This window comes from Oryzias latipes, chromosome 21 (genome assembly GCF_053564925.1).
Source record: "Oryzias latipes strain Hd-rR chromosome 21, Olatipes_Hd-rR_3.1".
Lineage (NCBI taxonomy): Eukaryota > Metazoa > Chordata > Actinopteri > Beloniformes > Adrianichthyidae > Oryzias > Oryzias latipes.
In genome coordinates, this window is record NC_136257.1 from 11,146,444 (window position 1) to 11,164,492 (window position 18,049).

The window sequence follows — 18,049 nt, forward strand, 5'->3', positions numbered from 1 at the left end:
CGAAAATTGTGCTTTTAACATGTTCATGTCCCAGAAAACACTGGTTTTATGAATGTCTGCTAAAAATGGCATCATTAATTAAAATACCACTGGGAACGCTTTTATCTTAAAAGATGATTGGACTGGGACTTTCAATTTAGTTTGAAATAAATGTTGGCGACAGACTGGCGACCAGTCCAGGGTATCCCTTGCCTACGCCCAAGTGGCCGGGATAGGCCCCGGCAACCCCCGTGACCCCGAAAGGGAAAAACGGTCAAGAAGATGAATGAATGAATGAATGAATGTTGGCGATTTACTCAAAAAAAAAAACAACAGTCAAAAATCAACTTTATGGATCCTTTAAGTATCACAAATAAAAAAACACCACAACAGAAATATTTCCTTTCTTTTATTACAAACAGCATGTACAAATTAAAAGGGAAGACAATTCCTTTATTTAGATTTTGGGCTGAAGAAGGATGACATCGACTTCATGCCGCTCTTGTCCACTTTGGCCAGAGTTTTCTGAGCGGCTGTCATCTTTTTGGGAGGCTTTAAAAAGAAAAGGAAAAAATACAAATAAAACAATTGGTAAAATATACGTAGCTTTTTTGAATTAGTCAGAAAAAAAAGTCATGTTTAGTAATAAACTGTAAATATTGTTTTTTTTAGAAAAAGTTTTGACCAAAAGCTTAAAGAAAGCAGTAAGCAGGCACAACTGAATCAGTATTTGTAAGATTTCCTTCATTCAATCAAACTGCTCCGCATTCACTCACTTTCCTTGCAAAGTCTGCACTGTTGAATTTGGTGTAGTCCTCTCCCGCCTCCACCGGTTTGTCTGAAAGTTTCCGTTTCTGCCAAATGAGGAAGTGAGACATGCTTTTCATGATAAAGAGCGCCACAGAGGCTACGTTCACACTGCAGGCTGAAACGACCCAATTCCGCTTTTTTTGCCCCTATGCGACGTGTATCTGATCTTTTCAAATGTGACCTAGGCCACTTGGGTATGTGGTTCTGAATCCGATACGTATCCGATCTTTTCAAATGCCACCACCGTCTAACTGGCCAGGCCACATGAATCCGACCCGTACGTCACTGATACGTTACAAACGTCATCATAAACATCAACCATGGCGGACGATGCTGCTGAGACCAGTCAGTGGAAGGGAAGCGAGGTCACCGATTGGATTCATATTTGGGGTGACAGCTCTATTCAGGCCAAACTCAAGGCTCTTATCGCAACCGGACGGTTTTTGAAAAAAATTTCCAGCGAAATGGCAGAGCGTGGTGTTGAACCTTTCCCGCCATGACTTCTTTTCCCTGTCCAACCGTGGTCAGAAGTGCGGGGGACAGAAAGCGGATCCTCCTTCGGGGTTCACTTCCTCGTTCGGACCTTAAGATTCTCAAGAGCGGGTTAATAAAGAGTCAATGGCATTTCTGCTGGGGGGAGCCTTCTTTTATTACCGTTCTCCTTCCTTCGTATCACACAACATGAATGCGCGCCCCCACTGCCCCCCCCCACTCATTCTCTACCTCGCTGCACACGCTCTTTTCCTCTCTCTTACACACACACACGCGCACACAGACACACACACACGCGGTCCCAGCACATACACATCCCCATTCCACAACAGTGGTTACAGACGATCCTGGCTCAAATGCCTTCTCAAAATGAGAAGATTGTAATTGTGCTGGCTCCTTTGTGAAAATAAATGTAATAATGCAAAAAGAGCTCCGCTGTTGACAACACTGTTGTTGACATCCATTTTTAACATTAGCTACTTCAGCAAACAACGAGTGACGCCATTCACGGTTGTGTACTCTTCTGTGCATGTGGGTCACTTCTGGGTCATTTCACGTTCACACAGGAGATCACAAAAGTTCGCATTTAATTGGAAATGTGAACGGCCTTGCAAAAAAAAAAATCGGATTTTTTCAAAAAAATTGGAATTGAGCATTGAGCCCTGCAGTGTGAACGTAGCCAGAGACAGGACTGCATGAACCTCAAGCTGCAGCCCAAAGCACCACCATTTCAAAGCGCAAGCAGGCAGACGGGGATTGTCCCTATGAGGCCTGCAGCAATGTTAGAGCAGCATGCAGAGCAAAACCAGCAACACTTACTACACACCATCATACCTTAGCTGGAGGCTCCGCCTCCTTTGGACTTGTGAGCTCAGGTAACCTAAAGTGCAACAACAAACATGTTCAGCGTTAAAACACATTTGTTACCGACGGTGATGTTTAAAATGCTTCTTTTACCCCAAATGCTTGAGGAGGGCTTTGCTCAGCGCTTCACTAATGTACTCTGATATCAGGCCATGAGCGTAGCGTAGATAGTCTTCTGTCCAACAAAAAAAGAAACAAATACATTTTCATCCTGAAAAATCCTTCATGCTCTCAACTTTTTTGCTGAGAGCTAAAAAAAAAAAGTTTTTCTTTCATGATTTGAAAGGTTCACACTTCTACTGCCATCTACTGGTGAAAATCCACACAGATTAGAAAGGAGAACTGAAGGGGAGATACCTTCTCGGCCCTCAGACTCTGACTTGATTCTGATATATGTTGTGGATTTAACTCCTTCTCCCACAGAGACATTTTTCGTCTTCAGAGCCGCTGCTGTTCTCTCCACCTTCAACAGAAAAGGATGCTCATTTTCCACTTAGATTTCCAAACACTGAGGGTCCCGTGTCTGACTCTTCACCTTTTTCTTTAACCAGTTCATGGTCCTCTCTTGGCTGTATCGGTGAAACTTTAAGCCCCCCACCTCTTAAATGACAAAAACAACATTTTGTGAGGTGTGTGGCATAAACCTGAGTCGCAGCAACAATACAAACTTCACCTTTCTCTTCTGCAATGTGGAGAAAAGAACACGAGCAGCTGAGAAGCCTGGAGCAAGCAGGGAAGTCTTCATCTTTAACAACTTGATCCACCGGCTGAAACTTGCCCTGAGGAATTATAATAAAGGATTCAATCGTTTGTATCCACCTGCAGCACAGCAGCACACACACACACGAGACGCATCGAGCTGAAAATACATCAAATTCATCCCAATTTCACAAAAGGATTTATTTTTTAACTGAAAATATTCATTTTAAAATCTAAATCACATATCAGCAATTTCTCATTTTATCCTGGAAAATTAACTGATTTTAAGTTTGATGTGCTGCAGATTTCCAAACAGCTCAAATATTTGTTCTCTCAATTTAAGATCAGATTCAACTTTATTGCCACTGTCTGTGTTCTGAATAAAATAAACAAAATAGCATAAAGCAGGACACTTGTATATCTGAGCAATATACAAAGATATTTCTGTAAGTTTTGTGGAATCCAGACAGACGATGTGACGTTGTGACATACTGCAGGTACGTATGGTTGGGTTAAAAAGTATGTTTTATTTAAAACTCTTCCAACACGCTTGTGGCATTTCTATTAGGATGGAGGACATATAGAGACAAAATTAACCCATAAGAACCCAGACCCATTTTTTTCTTAAAAATAAAATGTGTATTTTACCACAAACCAAGCGGACCATAGAATCCATTTCTGATATTTTTCTGTTGCACCGCTGTCACCATGGGCTCTCATGTGCTAAGATTAAAATTGCTTTTATGAGTATATTTTTTAATTTAATTCAATTCAAACAACTTTTTTTATCTCTGAGGTGTAATTAATCAAATCCCTGTATTTCTCCGGGGAGGGGGAGGGGGCGGGGTTGCTCCATACTAACATTCCCACCCACACCTCAAAGGTGAATTTCTACTGAAGTACTGCCGCTCTAAAAAACAACAAAGTTTTTGGATTTTGGCAGAAAAAACCCGGCATAATCATGATTTTAAAAAAAATAGATGAAAAGATGATCGGAGTGGGTCTTCAAACTAAAGGCTGATTTCACACTGGAAGGTCTCAGTTTAGCACAGAAATTACTACATAAATGTCACAGTTGGACTCATCTGAGCAGGAAGCACTTCTTTACTTAACTGTTTTAGAACAGTCTGCTGTAGATGAATTTTGGCCCACATGACAACAGTGACTCTGAACTACAATCAAATGTGGCTTCCTTTTTGCTCGATAGTGATTTAGTGGACTAGAGCTACCATTTTTTCTAATTTCTTGCTTTTTTAACCATTTGTTTGCCCTGTTTGAGTTATTTTAAAGGTCTTTAACATGGATTATATTTGAAATATGCTTCTTTTGAGGATAAAAAAGTGAAATAATTTTGCTTCAAAATTCTTGGATTTTTTTGCGTTTGTCATTTTAACCCTTGTGCTATCCTAGATGACCCCACCCTTACATTGACGTGTTATTTCTACCATGACAAAGGTGGATAAAGATGGAAAGATTTCATGTAATCCATGGACACCAGTGAAGATCACAAATCATTGAAGGAAAAAGGTTCAGAGCACTGTCTAGTGGGTCTAGATGACCCAACTCCCAATGTTAAAGTGCCTAGGACAGCACAAGGGTTAAAGTCTTGTTGGTTTTACATATTCTTATAAGAAATTGTAACAAAAATCCACCAAATTTTTGGTAAATTTGTATTTTTCCAAAATAAAGATCTTCTTTTTTTTAATAAGCAAAGGACAATTAGATCAATGGGATATATTTTTTGTTTTCATTAACAAAAGTCTAAACATCTTAAAAGTATCAGGGTTTTTAAATAATTAATCATAAAAATGTACAAAATATTCAGAATTTTCAAACTGGGTGTTTCGGCAATAGTGTTCCCTCGCTATATCGCGGTTCCTCTTTCGCAGCCTCGCCATTTTTTTCAGTGTCGTTTTGCATGCATTTTTCTCTCTCACTCTCTATGGTGCACTGTGATCTGCATCCTGATTGGCTGTTGACCTCATCAATCAATCTCTGTGGAATCTTGTCTTTTCTTTATAAAAAACTCAGAGTTACTCAAAACCAACAGCATCAAAGTGATTTTTGTTTTTTTTGCTTTGGAGACAAATATAACTTGAAGAACCAAAACAAGAAAAGGATCAGTCACTTAAATTATTAATTAGAGGGAAAGTGGACAATAGACTGAACACAGCAGACTGTAATTCTCCAGGAAGCTTCAGTGTCTGCAGATCTGCTGTGGGCAGTCGAACTGTTGGGGAAGCGACATCAGAGCAGGTGGTAAAAGAGGCTGAAGGAGGCTGGTTCCGCTCTGGGTTCTGCTTTGGAGCCACTAGAGCTGATAGGAAAACTCCATCCTCTTTATACCAGTAACAACAGACAGTTTTCAGTCAGAGACTTCTTCAGATTTGGAACAACAATGTTTGTGTCAGACAATCCTTTCTGCCCACGGTCATCTCACCTGACAGACCATGACTCGAAAGAACATGACCTAAATTGGTTACAAGAATCTCTCCTTCCCTCAGGTCTTGGTAAAAAATAAAATTCAACTGTGGTTTGCATGCGTATATTCAAAAAGCCGAGGGCGAGTTCCTTAAATCCGTCCTTTGGTCAGATTAGACCAAACTCCAGCCGTTCCAGCACACAGCTGCTTTTGGACCAAAGGAAAAGCCTTCACCCTTCAACACAGTTCCCACAGTGATGCTGCAGGGCTGTTTGGCTGTTTCAGGCACAGGGGACCTTGTTTGGGTTCAGAAGATCAAGAACAAAAGAGAAGCACGCCGCTGTTTTGAGGAATAATGTAAAGAAATCTCCTGACAATCTGATTTAAGGTCACAGCTGAGTCTTCCAGCAACACACGCACACAAAACCGTTCTTTAAATTGGTCCAAAATGTTTTGAAGGCCACCATTATCAAGTTCCTGGAGAGAGCTTCCAGGAGCAGAATCTGAGGAGGGAGCTCAAGGTTAATGTTTGTGCTCGGAAACCAAACAGTCTGGACACGCTTGAACAATTTCCCATGGAAGAATGGGACAAGATCCCTGAGGAGAACCCTTTCAAAACATGAATTCTATGTGTTCACATGTCAAACTGTTGGTTGGAATTAAATACATTGATAAAATGTCTTCATAGCTTCCCTCAATAACATCAGTTTTTGTGATATTCTGATACTATTTCACCATTTCTCTGTTACTTTTATTGTTCATTAAGTTGTAAAGTGGATATTTTTAAACTCCAAAAGGCTCAAATGTCCCACCTTTGCTGTGTTACATCTATCTTCAGTCACTCATTACAAAATCAATGAAAAAAACTAAATCAAAAGTCACAAATTCAGCATAATTCATCAGTTCCTGAACTCTTGAATTTGCTACAGTGAAGTTATGATAATTGTCTTGAAGGACAAAACCAAAGGTATAGGTTAATAAACAGGTGAGGAATTTGAAAAGTGTTTTTTTTCTGGAAAGAGTGTTAAACTCAGCAAGAACTCACGCGACGGCTTCTTACCTCTCTGCCAGATTTCATCAAATACGGTAAAATCAGAAAAAGAGGATCCATTGGTGTCACAAAGACAAGTCGCCCATCTGTAGGATGCAAAAAAAAAAACTCACATGACGAAGGCACAGGGAAAAATACTAAATTAAAGGACAAAAAGAGAGGACACAAAAGCACTTTTCTTAAAAACGTATTCAAATCGGCTTTTCTTTATTTTTTCCAGCTACATGCCAGAGAGAACGTAGCATCGGGTTGGCAGTGTGAGGGGCTGCAAGCTAGCAGGGGAGAGTATAAACAGAGAGCTCTCAGCAACAGGGGGGGGGGGGGGGGGGGGTTTGCTCAGCATCAATCAGCTGAAATTCAAATTTTTAATGAACTCCTCCTGCTCTGCAGAAACTATGTCCTAGAAAACGACACAGGTTTTTTTTAATTTTGGCTAAAAACTTCATAATCTTGATTAAAAGACCACTGAAAACGCTTCTACAATAGATCAAAGGATGATCTGAGCGGGTCTTTACAGGACAAAAAAGCATTTCTCCCAGCCTGCAAAGTCAACGCTGTTGTTTTCTCTTGAGGCCTAATACATGTTCTTTGTCCTACAATACTTAAAATAAACACATTATTTCAGATATTCTGCAAGAGGAGCAATGAACCTCACTGATCCTCTCGTAGATGAGACAAGAATGAAGTTTCAACTATTTTGGGGGGAAATTTGAACACAGCACAGCCAAAGTACTGTAAAGGAAGAATCAAATAAGAAAAATGCTGAAAATAACAAAAACATTACAAAATCAATAAAAAAAAAGGATTCAAAAATAAGGTTTAAAGTTCAAGATTTCAAATAAAGAGAAGCTTCAATTCCTCATCTCCGCCCGCTGATGGATGGACAGTGAGAGCACATGTGGATCTTTCAAAGTTGACGGCAAATTCAACTCTTTTCTGCTCCTCTTTGTAGATGTTCATTCATCCAGGTTAATGCCATTAAAGTAGAAGGTAAAAAACTATCAATTGGACTTGATTCACTTTTATTATCGGCTCTATTATACTGGATTCTGCAGTACACCTCCAGCTGAAGGACACGAACCATTCATTTGATGTCGATATCTTAGTCAGAGACAAAAGATGGTTTGAGCAAAATGTAATAAAAGCCTCTTTTTAACCTGAAACATCTAAAATAATCCAACTACCATTTTCACACAGCCGTATCTAAGATTTGTCCATTTAAATGTAGTGGTTGTTTATAATGGTTGCTGTCTTTAAATCCATCACACCTGAGGTGATGCAGTAGAGATGCTTGAACTTGGCCTGAAGCAAAAGGGGCGTGGCCAGAAGAAGCCTCGTTTCAGAGCTTCTATTTACTTTCTGTTGTTAAACTTTTAAAAAGTACGGCTTCATTTAGATGGAACTGCATAGGTTATTTTGTGTGATGTAAAAAATGCTTTTCAAGGCACAGAAAGTCCTCTGAAAAAAAAACAATGTTTTGATTATTTCAAAGCAAACGCCCTAAAGTTCTACAGAATTGACAGATACTTGTGGAGCAGAATTTGGCCACAAGGTGTCAGTCTAACAGAAGTTAGAAAATGAGACGAGCTCGGCTGAAAAAGTATTTATCCGTCACAGGTGAGAGACATCTGTAAGGATACTCATAACAAAACATCAACTGTAAGACAGAATGTAAAAAAAAAAGAATCAAGGAAACCACACTGGTTGCTTGTTTGTTTTTGTGTAACAGTGAAGAAAATAAGTGTTTCTCCAACAAATAATCAAGAAGCTTTAATTTAATTTAAGAAGCTTTTCTATCCTCTGCATGTTAAAGTCGCCTGTTTGAACCGGTTATGAGCATAACACCTGTCCATACCCTTGAACAGTCAGACTGCATCACCATCACCAAAGAGCTTTCAAAAGACACCAAGGACAAAAGATTGTACTCCGGAACAAGACTGGAATGAACTAATCTACAAAAGGCAAACAGCTTGAAGAGAAGAGGTCGACTGTTGGAGCAATTATGTACGCAGAGCTCAAGACCCGACCTAAAAACTTGCTAGCGACGCGCGATCACTTCCTAACGCGGAAGCCTGAAATTCTGGTTTGCACTAAGATGGCAGCAACACTTCCACAGAGCATCTTTAACATGTTTCTTAAAGGAATTAGACCTATGTTGATGGTTGAAGAGGATGGTTTTATAGACATGATTGGGCTGCTGCACCCTGGCTACCACCTACCGGTAAGTCATTATTGCAAACGAATGGAGGAAAAATTATTGTAGAATTATTTTACTGTTTACTAATTTACACTAATTGCAATACAGTGATCCCTCGCTATAACACGGTTTACTTTTCACGGTTTCGCTACTTCACGGATTTGCATTGTGCATTGTGTTCTGCATTCTGATTGGCTAAAGAGTCACTCCGCTTCTTCTCTACCTGTGCGTCAATAACGTTGCAGTTTTACATGTACACGTACGTAAATCAGCGTGCCAAATTTACAACACGAACCTGCAAATCATCTTGCAATTTCGAGTATCTCTAAAACCCATAGAAAAAAGATCGACAACAACTGTCTATCACTATGTTCCTCTCCCGAACAAACACAGCTGCACCGCGGGGTTCAAAAGGAGAAAACACTGCTGAGCGCAGTCAGATTGCAGCGGCTCAGGAGCTGTGAAATACACCTGAGTCACTATTATCATCAATGTGAACAGAAGGCTTCAAATAGTATTTGTCCCACTGTACTTTGTATTTGTTTTTCATTATTTTAAATTTTCTCCCGTTTAATTCAATTACTCTCGGGTCGCGGTGGGCGGGGATTATCTCCGCGATTTGAAGCCTTATGTTCACATTGATGATTAATATTATTATTTGACAGTACAGTACAGAAGTTATTTGTTGAAAAGAAAACTTTTCTAAAGTACTTTTATTTGTGAAACAAATGCTTGAGCCTGTAAAATGGTTTGTTCTTTCTTTACATTGTATAATAAGAGTATTTAATTGTATAATACTTGTTAAAAAATATAGAGGTTTCTACTTCACGGATTTTGCCTATCACGGGTTCTTTTTGGAACGGAACCCCCGCGAAAAACAAGGGTTTACTGTACAGTAAAACCCATGTTCATAGAAACATGTTTTGCTTACTATTTACTATGGGAGGTTTAGTCAATGATTTAGTGTAGGGATCAGGAACTCTATATCTTGCGAGCCAATTATGGCTTTTTTTGCGCTAGCATATAGCTAACCTGGGGCTTTAAACATTTGATCTTTTAAAGGGTTACATTGAAATTCATAAACTATACATGTTAAATTTCAATTTCTGTGAATGCACCATATGTCATGCATGTGCAGTACCAATATAAGACGCGAACCTTCACAGACTGATTACCAGCATTATCACCGTTTGTTTAAAATAATGTAAAAAAATTGCACATTACTTAACGTAAACAATAATCGCTGACTAATCAACGAATCGAAAAAAACAATAATTGACTGACTACTGAAATAATCGTTAGTGACAGCCCTGATTGAGGATGAAACATGGTTTGATCTTCTTGCATGACGATCATCCCAAACAAATATTCTGTTTTCTGACTTTGAATTATTACCATCTGGACGACGCTTCAGAGCAGCCAAACATAAAACCAACACATAGAAGAGCACGTTGCTTCCATCAGCCATAACACTGCTGAGCAAGCTGTTAATGGGCTATAACAGGGGTCGGCAACCTGCACCCCTCAAAGAGCCATTTGGATCAGTTTCCCACAGAAATGAAAGCACAGGGAGCCGCAACAGTAGGGTTGTTAGGAAAAATTATTTTGCCGATATATCGCGATAATTTATTTGGCGATACTTGTATTGATTCCAAGTGCTGTCAGGATATTCATTTAATTGTTTATTTGAATTATGAGCGTAATGTTTCCTTTGATATTTTTTCCATTTTCCAAAACCTTGAATAGACTTTTCTGTCTGTCAAACACCAGAGTTAAGATGAGTGAGATGGTGGAAACAGATTCACTTTGATCCAGACTCCTGTCTATTTATTATTATTTTTCTTTCAATCCAGTAAACCCAATAAAGTATATTAACTTTATGGATGACAACTTCTTTTTATTTGGAAGCAGCTGTTAGTTTGTTGTGGGTCTGGAATCATAAGCAGCGAGTCTAAGCCCCGCCCCCCGCCTCTCTACCTGTTCACACCTCTGCAGCTCCAAGTCGTTTCCCCCGCATGCAAATGAGAAATGGGTGGTTTTAGTCTAGGAATTAAAAATTGCTTTTATTTTTGGGCACTCATGTGCCCCATACGAGATCGCCACTGACTGTCTTTCCAGAAAAACTTTCCATCCCATAACAGCCTCTGGTCGGCGTTCACAGCTGTGGACACGCCCCCTGCGCGTGCTCATGCTGCTCTCTTCCTCCTGTCCGCTTGCACTACCCGACGGTGTTAAAGGCACCACGGCAATCTGAGAACATGATAGTTATTTTACAAAACCACAGAGAGCCGCAGCACAGGGAGGAAGGAGCCGCATGCAGCTCCGGAGACGCCAGTTGCCGACCCCTGATCTAGAGCAAGTGACTCTGGTTGTTATTTTTGTGGCAGTTGTCTTATTGTGCATGTTTATTCTGTTGTCTTCTTGTGGGCTCCTCAGTCCAAGACAAATTTCCCTCACGGGACAATAAAGTTTAAATTGATTGATATTGATTGACAAAGCAGTGGCAATGTAAAATAAATGTCAAGGTTTTGGAGTGATCTAGTCAGTGTCTGGACCTCCACATAATGAGGAATCTCTGGTAACGTCTGTCCCTTACAACCAGGGTTACATTACAAAGTATTGAAGTGAACTTTTGTCATTAATTTTATCCACCATTACACAGATTAGTTCTTTAAAAAAATCCTACAATGTGATTTCCTGGATTCTTCATTTTTAAATACTGTCTCACAGTTGTAGTGTTTTTACGATGAACTCTTCTGGTTAGTGGGAACAACTTAAAGAATCAGTGACAAATACTTTCTCCCTACTGTCTTAAACAATGTTCACATCCACAGGGGGTCCATCAGTCCAATCCAGATGACTAAGATGGGGAAATGAGACATACCTCTCTGCACAGCCTCTCCAACAAACCAGGAGTGGAATTCTTCTTCAAATGCTTTGACCTCATACAGCCACTCATCACCACTTCCCAGCAAATACAGAGACGCTCCATCTGCAGAGGCAAAAAACAAGGAACAGTGTTATTTCCACTTCAGCTAAAACAAAACGATTCATGCAGGAACAGAGTATGTTCTTGACACATTTCTTGTGATATTTGTGTTTATTTTGAAAATCTTGACAACTGGTCGGAGCCACAAACCATTTTTCCTCTTGAGCACTGAAAGTTTGGATCATTGCTTTAAAAAAAGTGGTCAAAGGGTAATTTTTCTAAAATGGCGAACTCCAGTAATTTACCTTAAGCACAAAAACAAGGTTTAAAAATGTAAAGGAGATTTCTTTATTAAATTACACACCCATTTTATTGAAATGCTATGCTAACACATTGCCTGTATGATTTATTGACCTAAAACAAAAAGGCTGATGTGAGTTAGAGAGACCAGCAAGGCTCTTTTTTTAAGGATGGAAACATTTTTTTTAGAATCACAATCGTCGTCTCCTTCAGATCAAATGTGTAAGAAGTTGGTTGCTTATACCAAATAAGAATCCATTACAACAGGACTGCTCATTCCTGGTCCTGGAGATCTACCACCCTGCCTGTTTTCCAGCTCTCCCTGCACTGCTTACTGCTGATTACCTGGACCAGGTGTGTTCATTGAATCAGAATGTGGAGACACCTGATGGAGCTAATCAGCAGCTAGCAGGACTTGGACATCTGGAAAACAGTCATGGTGGTAGATCTCGAGAACCAGGAATGAGCAGCCCTGCATTATAACAAGTATGTTTTTAATACTGATTGATTTCCTTTTGTTTTACTCATTTTGTACTGCTTCTACACTTGGCTGTGGATCCTGCCTCGGGCTCGTCTGGCGCCCCCAGCCATCCCACAACTTCATCTGGATGAAGCTCGTCTGCTGGACTTTAAATATGTAGTTTTAGAGATAGATAAATTAATTCTTCTCTATGAGTTCTGGTACATCGCCTGTCCGTCCTGGGGGAGGATCCCTCCTTCATGTGGACACCCCCTGAGGTTTCTTCGTTTTTCCCGGATTCCAGGGTTTTTCTTTTTTAGTTTTTCCTTACCGCAAAGGAGGGTCAGTTTAGTTCAAGTTTAGTATTCTCCTATTGAATTCTATGCATCTATGATCCTTTTGATCATATGTTCACTTTACAATTACCGGTACGAGGCCCATTGAAATATTGAATTGAAATTGAATTGAATTATCAAACACAAAATAAAAGTTTAATTTAAAAAAATAGCGTTCTCAAAAAAGGAGTGGGGGGGGGGGTTGTATTAAATTAATTCCCACCCCCATTCTTACTTTATTTTATGCAAATATTTTTACACATTAAACATGATTCACATAAAACATAAAAGAATGAAAGAAAAAGGTACCAAAACAACTTTACAAAGTCTTGATTGTCCATAAATCGTCCCATTAGGCTGCTTAATTTCGAACTTCCAAAACTTTCAGGGTTTTTCTTTTTTTATTGCATTAAGTTTTTACTCATTTTGATACCTTTCTCCATGTTATTGCATGGCCTATGGACGAAGAAATATATAATCATTCAACCAAATAAATATTTAAACAATCTTGTGTGTATATATATATATATATATATATATATATATATATATATATATATATATATATATATATATATATATTACATTTTGCTACAAACATGATGGAACACTGAATATTTACTGCTGTAGAGCTGTATGCTGGTCGATGTTCTAAAAACAAAGTTTACCGTATTATTATATACAAAAAAATCAAAGTTTAAACCTGTGGAGGGGTTCCTCAGTCTCAGGAAAACCGGATCGCTGCCGTGCTTGTTTTTGTCTGTGACAGAGTCTGTCAATAAAGAATAAATAGCTTTAAAAAAAACTTTATTAAACACTACAAAAATAATTCCATTTATCTGCGAGGTTTAGCACCACAATGATTGAAGTTTGCTGTGACAAACCCTCCAATACATGTACACATGTATGATTAAACCTCAGAACAAACATGTACTTCCATAATGCGTCAGAGTGTAATACTTTCAGAGTCGGAGAGCAGAATTAGCATCACTCGCAGTGCGTCGCCTCATCGTACCTGGAGCGATAACAACCCAACCGCTTCTCTCTGTGTTTGGCGTTCGCTTCTTTTTGGTAGTCATGTTGTTTCGTTGAACTAAGCGGGACAAATTATGTTGCTTCGTTTCAAACCGAGGCCCTAAATGTGTGATGTCATAGACTCAGCAACGGCCTACAAAACAGCATGTAGCAGCTTCTTTTCGCCTAACAACATGAGCGAGCTCAGAAAAAGGCGCGTGTCTGTGAGTCCACTTCCGTCATCTGACTCAGGAAAACCCATTAAAGCAATAAAGACTCCGACGGGTTAACTTTTCTAAACAATGATAAAGTCTAAACATGTATTTTATATATTTCGGATGAAATGGGCATTTAAGCAAGATTTAAAACAAACAAACAAAAAAAACGTTACTTTGGATTCTAAGCGGACACCCTTTTTCTAGAGAATGGTACAGTCCGCTTTGGCTTCACTGCAGCATGCAGATTTTCTTCTCTGCCGCTAGAGGTCACTAAAGGGCTTTAATAAATATAATCTGCACATTTTTGGTCACAGTTATTACCTTTGCTTCACATCGATGCGTTTTTAACTCATTTTTTCATTGGTTGTGCTTTCAGGTGCACGTTGTTTTGGTGGCCAGTTGCCCTTTGGCACACGAGCACATAACAGATTGAGGAATCCGTCTGTGCTTTAATGATAGGAGGGGCATCTCTTGCTCTCTTTGAGGCTGTGACTGTGTCCCAGTTGGTTTTTTAGTGACTCACACTTTTTTTTTCTACCTACAGCACTGTTTACTTGCATGCTCAAGCAGAGATGTGTAGGGTGCATTTGTGTGTAAAAGTGTGTGTATCTATCTTCTTTATTTTATTGACAGAGCAAGACAAGCTGCTCTATCCAAACCCATTTGCCCATTGTTAAGCAGCAAATGTTCTCTGAATGCAGCTTCAGTTGGATTCATGTTGCAGTAGTCTGTGGCAAAGAAAGAGTGGGTGAGATATTGTCTGTGAAACGCTTGTTTTATGGGTCCCGGGAGTATTACCCACAAGAGTCCACACAGCTAAACAGAATATTCCATGAAAGCCTTTCTTTCATGTTGGACTGCTGGAGGGAACGTCTGTGTTTCTGACTGCCAGAATGAACAACAACCGGCTTTCTGATACACAGACAGCCAAGAACACTGTCACCAACAAATAGACAACAACAAAGTGGATCTAAATGTACGCCTAAATATGGCTTTAGCCAAAACTTAAATCCTTATTCACCATCACTGACACATTTAGTGATTTAAAAAAATAAAAAGAAAAACTAGCGCTTGCAAAGCAATCCTCAAGCTGTTCTTTCCCTCCCCATATGTTAAGCTATTTTTAAAATTACAGGGGGTTCAAAAAAAAAAACCTCTCCGGAGAGAATTGGTGTAGTGGTTTAGTCTATTAATGTGTTTTTATTTATGGTGTTCCAGTGCAAAGTGACTTTTGATTTCTTCCATAATGAGTCAGCCTGGAGCATCTGTGTCTCTCCATGTGAATTACATTTGATCTTTTACTGCCCTTCTTTTTCTGATTTGGGGAATACTAAGAGAAGATAAGGGCACATTTAGCTTCATTGGTACCAAAAGGGAGGAACTTAAAAATAAAAAAATTTCAAGTCAGTAAGGAAGCTACTGTTTCTCCATAGATACAATCTAAGATGGGTTTTTCTATGTTCTATTTGCCACATATTTATTCCAGAACAAGGGAAATTTCAGCACTCAAGGATGTCATGCCAGCAGTGATGCCTGCATGACAGGCATGGACAAAAAAAAAACACAGATGTGGGGAGACTTTCCCACTGCAGCAGAAACCTTTGAGTCATCATCTGGGATTCCCTTCCTCTCACTTCCAAATATGGGTGGGATTGTAAGAGAGCGCATGGAAGAATGTGAAAGGCAGAGGAACCCCCTCGTGATGTCAGAGCTGAGGAACTGTGAGCCTCCCTCTGCCTGGAAATTTGCGTGAAGGAATGTTGGGAATTTGAGAATGAAATGCAATTTACTCCTGCATCTGTGTTTGTGCGCGCAGACATTTCATAACGGCGTGTATCACCAGTAATCTCACTGGGGAGATATTCCTTCCCGTAATGCCTGATTCCTCTTTCCCAGACCCCCTGCATTAAACTGTGACTCCTCATTACCATCACTGTGTTCTCTGTGTGAGGCCTCTGGATGAATGCGGTGTTTTCCCTCTCCCTGGGTGACTGCTGGGATGACCTAACGGTTCAGGGCTTGATGCTCTCAGGAGGAAGATATGTGTTCTGTTAGGACAGCTTTTTTTTTTTTATAAACACGTCCACTCTTTAGAGACCCATTTCGATGAAAGTGTTGTTTTTTAATATTTTTCTTGTTGCATTTTTCTGATGATGGGGGACATTTGTGAAGAAAGATGGGCTTAAAATTGCATTTCTTGTTTTTTTTTTATCATTGTTTATAGGGAGCGGACAAAAAATACTGTTAGAAAAAGATCATACTGTGATGTAGAAAATACGCTGGGTGGGCCTCAAGCTCCCCTCTATTCTGATGCATCCACTTGCAGACAAAGAGTTCCGTGTACGTCTTTGTTTTCCTCGTCTGAGCTGACATCTGGATCAAAACTGTTCGTATGGATAGCTCCAATACTGCAAATTATCTAAACAGAGAACTCTCAGCAATGGGGAGGGGAAGTGGAGGCAGGGTTGCTCCGCACCAACGGTCCCGCCTATAACTCAGACACAAATTTCCAATGAATTCCTGCTGCTCTGCTGAAACTATGTCCTAGAAAAAGTTTTTTTTAAATATATTTTGGTTCAAAACGGCATAATCATAACTAAAAGATCACTGGGAATACTTTCACATTAGATCAAAAGATGACTCGGGTTTCTTCTGGGAGAAAGTCCCTTTTGGTGAGGACATGTCTTCACTCACACATAAATCGAGTTGCAGGAACTGCTTCTTAATTCCCGGAGGGAATTTTTGTTCAAATCAGGAACATCCTGACTTTCAGTCACACACAGAATTCGACATTCAACATTTTGTTGTCCGAATGTCCCAAAACGTGTATTTTGTGTGTGTTGGTTGCTTAAGTTACACAATATTTTACATGAATGTTTACACGGACAAGCTCCAATTATCTCAAAGGACTCATATTTTCCAAACCGAATGTTTGCAGGGCGAATGGTTGCTCCAGGAATTTCCACAACCAGAATGGAAAGCAGAGCTTTTGTCATAATAATAATAATACATTTTATTTTAAGCACCATTCAGGTCACCCAAGGTCGCTGTACAAGGTTAAAAATAAGAAGAAAAAAGAATAAAACATCAATAAGAAATTAACAGAGTAATACACAAATTAACATAAAGATAAACATAAATAGGACATAATAAAAGCAGGATAAAAACAGGATGGAAAAACAACAGACATAATGAAGTTGTGTTAACTAGATGGATTAATGGCATGATGTCTTGTGCAGAGGTCTGCAACCCTCAACACTTAATTTCTCACTGACTACAGCCCAGTAGGAGCCACAAAGTCCGACTTCAACCTTTAGAAAAATAAAACACCAAGTTGCATTTGATTTAATGCCACTATTATGATAAATGTCAATAAACTTTTAAAATAAAGGACACCCTTTACCATATAAGACAATCTCAACGCAGCAAATGTGGAATACATGGTGTAATGTTAACAGTGATAAACAAATAAAAAATACTGTTTTTTTGTTTGTTTGTTGTTGGTTCATCTTAGCCAGAAATTCGTAAATGAAACAAACATAAATTAAATCAGAGCTTATTAAGTGACCTAACCATAATTTTAGACCATAAGGCACTCTTAAAGTCTTTGAACATTGTTCAGTAATAGACAGTCTGCCTTAAAATTCCCTGTGCCTTAGAAATTATTTCTGTTTACTGACTTCATGTTTTGTTCTGGTACAGGTGCTCAAAATGTGTCAAATGTTCAACTTTTTTTAAACTAGAAAGCCCCATAGCTCGATGGAGTGTTGGAGTTTTGTGGGTCCTGTGGTCTGGAGCCTGGCAGGTTGATACATACTGCCCTTCAAATGTGTTTTTTAGAGTTGAATGAAGTTTCACTTGTTTGACTGTTTGGTTTCAATTAATGTGCCGTATACTCAAAAAATATGTTACTTTTTAAAATTAAAAGCATTTTATTGGTCTTCAACCCGAAAGCAAGGGAGGGGCCAAAGAGCCACATGTGGCTGCATAGCCTCAGGTCGCAGACCCCTGGTCTTGTGGAACTTTTTTATTTTTTTTAGTTCAAGACACAGACACCCTCTTTGAGGCTAAGTTTAAAACTTCCCTTTTTGATAAAGTGTTATTTGCATTTGCTCTTGGTGACCCGAAGTCACGCCTGTAGTTATGCTGCTAAAGGCCAACACAGGTAGGGGTCGTTTCAAGATGCTCGGAGTGCTTTCCCAAACTTTCCACACCATAAACTTTTCCTCTGCTTGCTCTCTTTCGCATCCAACGGTCATTGTTGCAGTTACCAACCCAT

General features: G+C 39.4%; 1 protein-coding gene across 3 annotated transcripts; it reads right to left on the reverse strand.

Annotated features, from left to right (window-relative positions):
* Window positions 1-375: 375 nt before the first annotated feature.
* On the reverse strand, window positions 376-13,821 carry rnaseh2b (ribonuclease H2, subunit B). Of its 3 annotated transcripts, none has more exons than XM_004081469.5 (11): window positions 13,554-13,813; window positions 13,242-13,310; window positions 11,399-11,506; window positions 6,327-6,403; window positions 2,819-2,924; window positions 2,681-2,745; window positions 2,503-2,608; window positions 2,239-2,320; window positions 2,116-2,161; window positions 756-833; window positions 376-531 (listed from the first exon to the last, which is right to left on the reverse strand). In XM_004081469.5, exons 1-11 carry the CDS (start codon window positions 13,615-13,617, stop codon window positions 433-435), a joined length of 900 nt encoding a protein of 299 aa, XP_004081517.1. In that variant the 5' UTR covers window positions 13,618-13,813; the 3' UTR covers window positions 376-432. The 3 variants fall into 3 exon arrangements, with proteins under 3 accessions (XP_004081517.1, XP_078796212.1, XP_011487648.1); XM_078940086.1 differs by lacking the exon at window positions 13,554-13,813 and adding an exon at window positions 13,499-13,541; XM_011489346.4 differs by lacking the exon at window positions 756-833 and having other exon boundaries at window positions 13,554-13,821.
* Between the last annotated feature and the right edge of the window lie 4,228 nt (window positions 13,822-18,049).

Coding starts and splice junctions, on each gene's coding strand:
- rnaseh2b (XM_004081469.5), bottom strand. CDS start 13,617: ATGACTACCAAAAAGAAGCGAACGCCAAACACAGAGAGAAGCGGTTGG. Junction 2,321..2,502: donor AGAGTCTGAGGGCCGAGAAG/GTATCTCCCCTT, acceptor TTTGTTGGACAG/AAGACTATCTACGCTACGCT. Junction 2,162..2,238: donor GCCCTCCTCAAGCATTTGGG/GTAAAAGAAGCA, acceptor GTTGCACTTTAG/GTTACCTGAGCTCACAAGTC.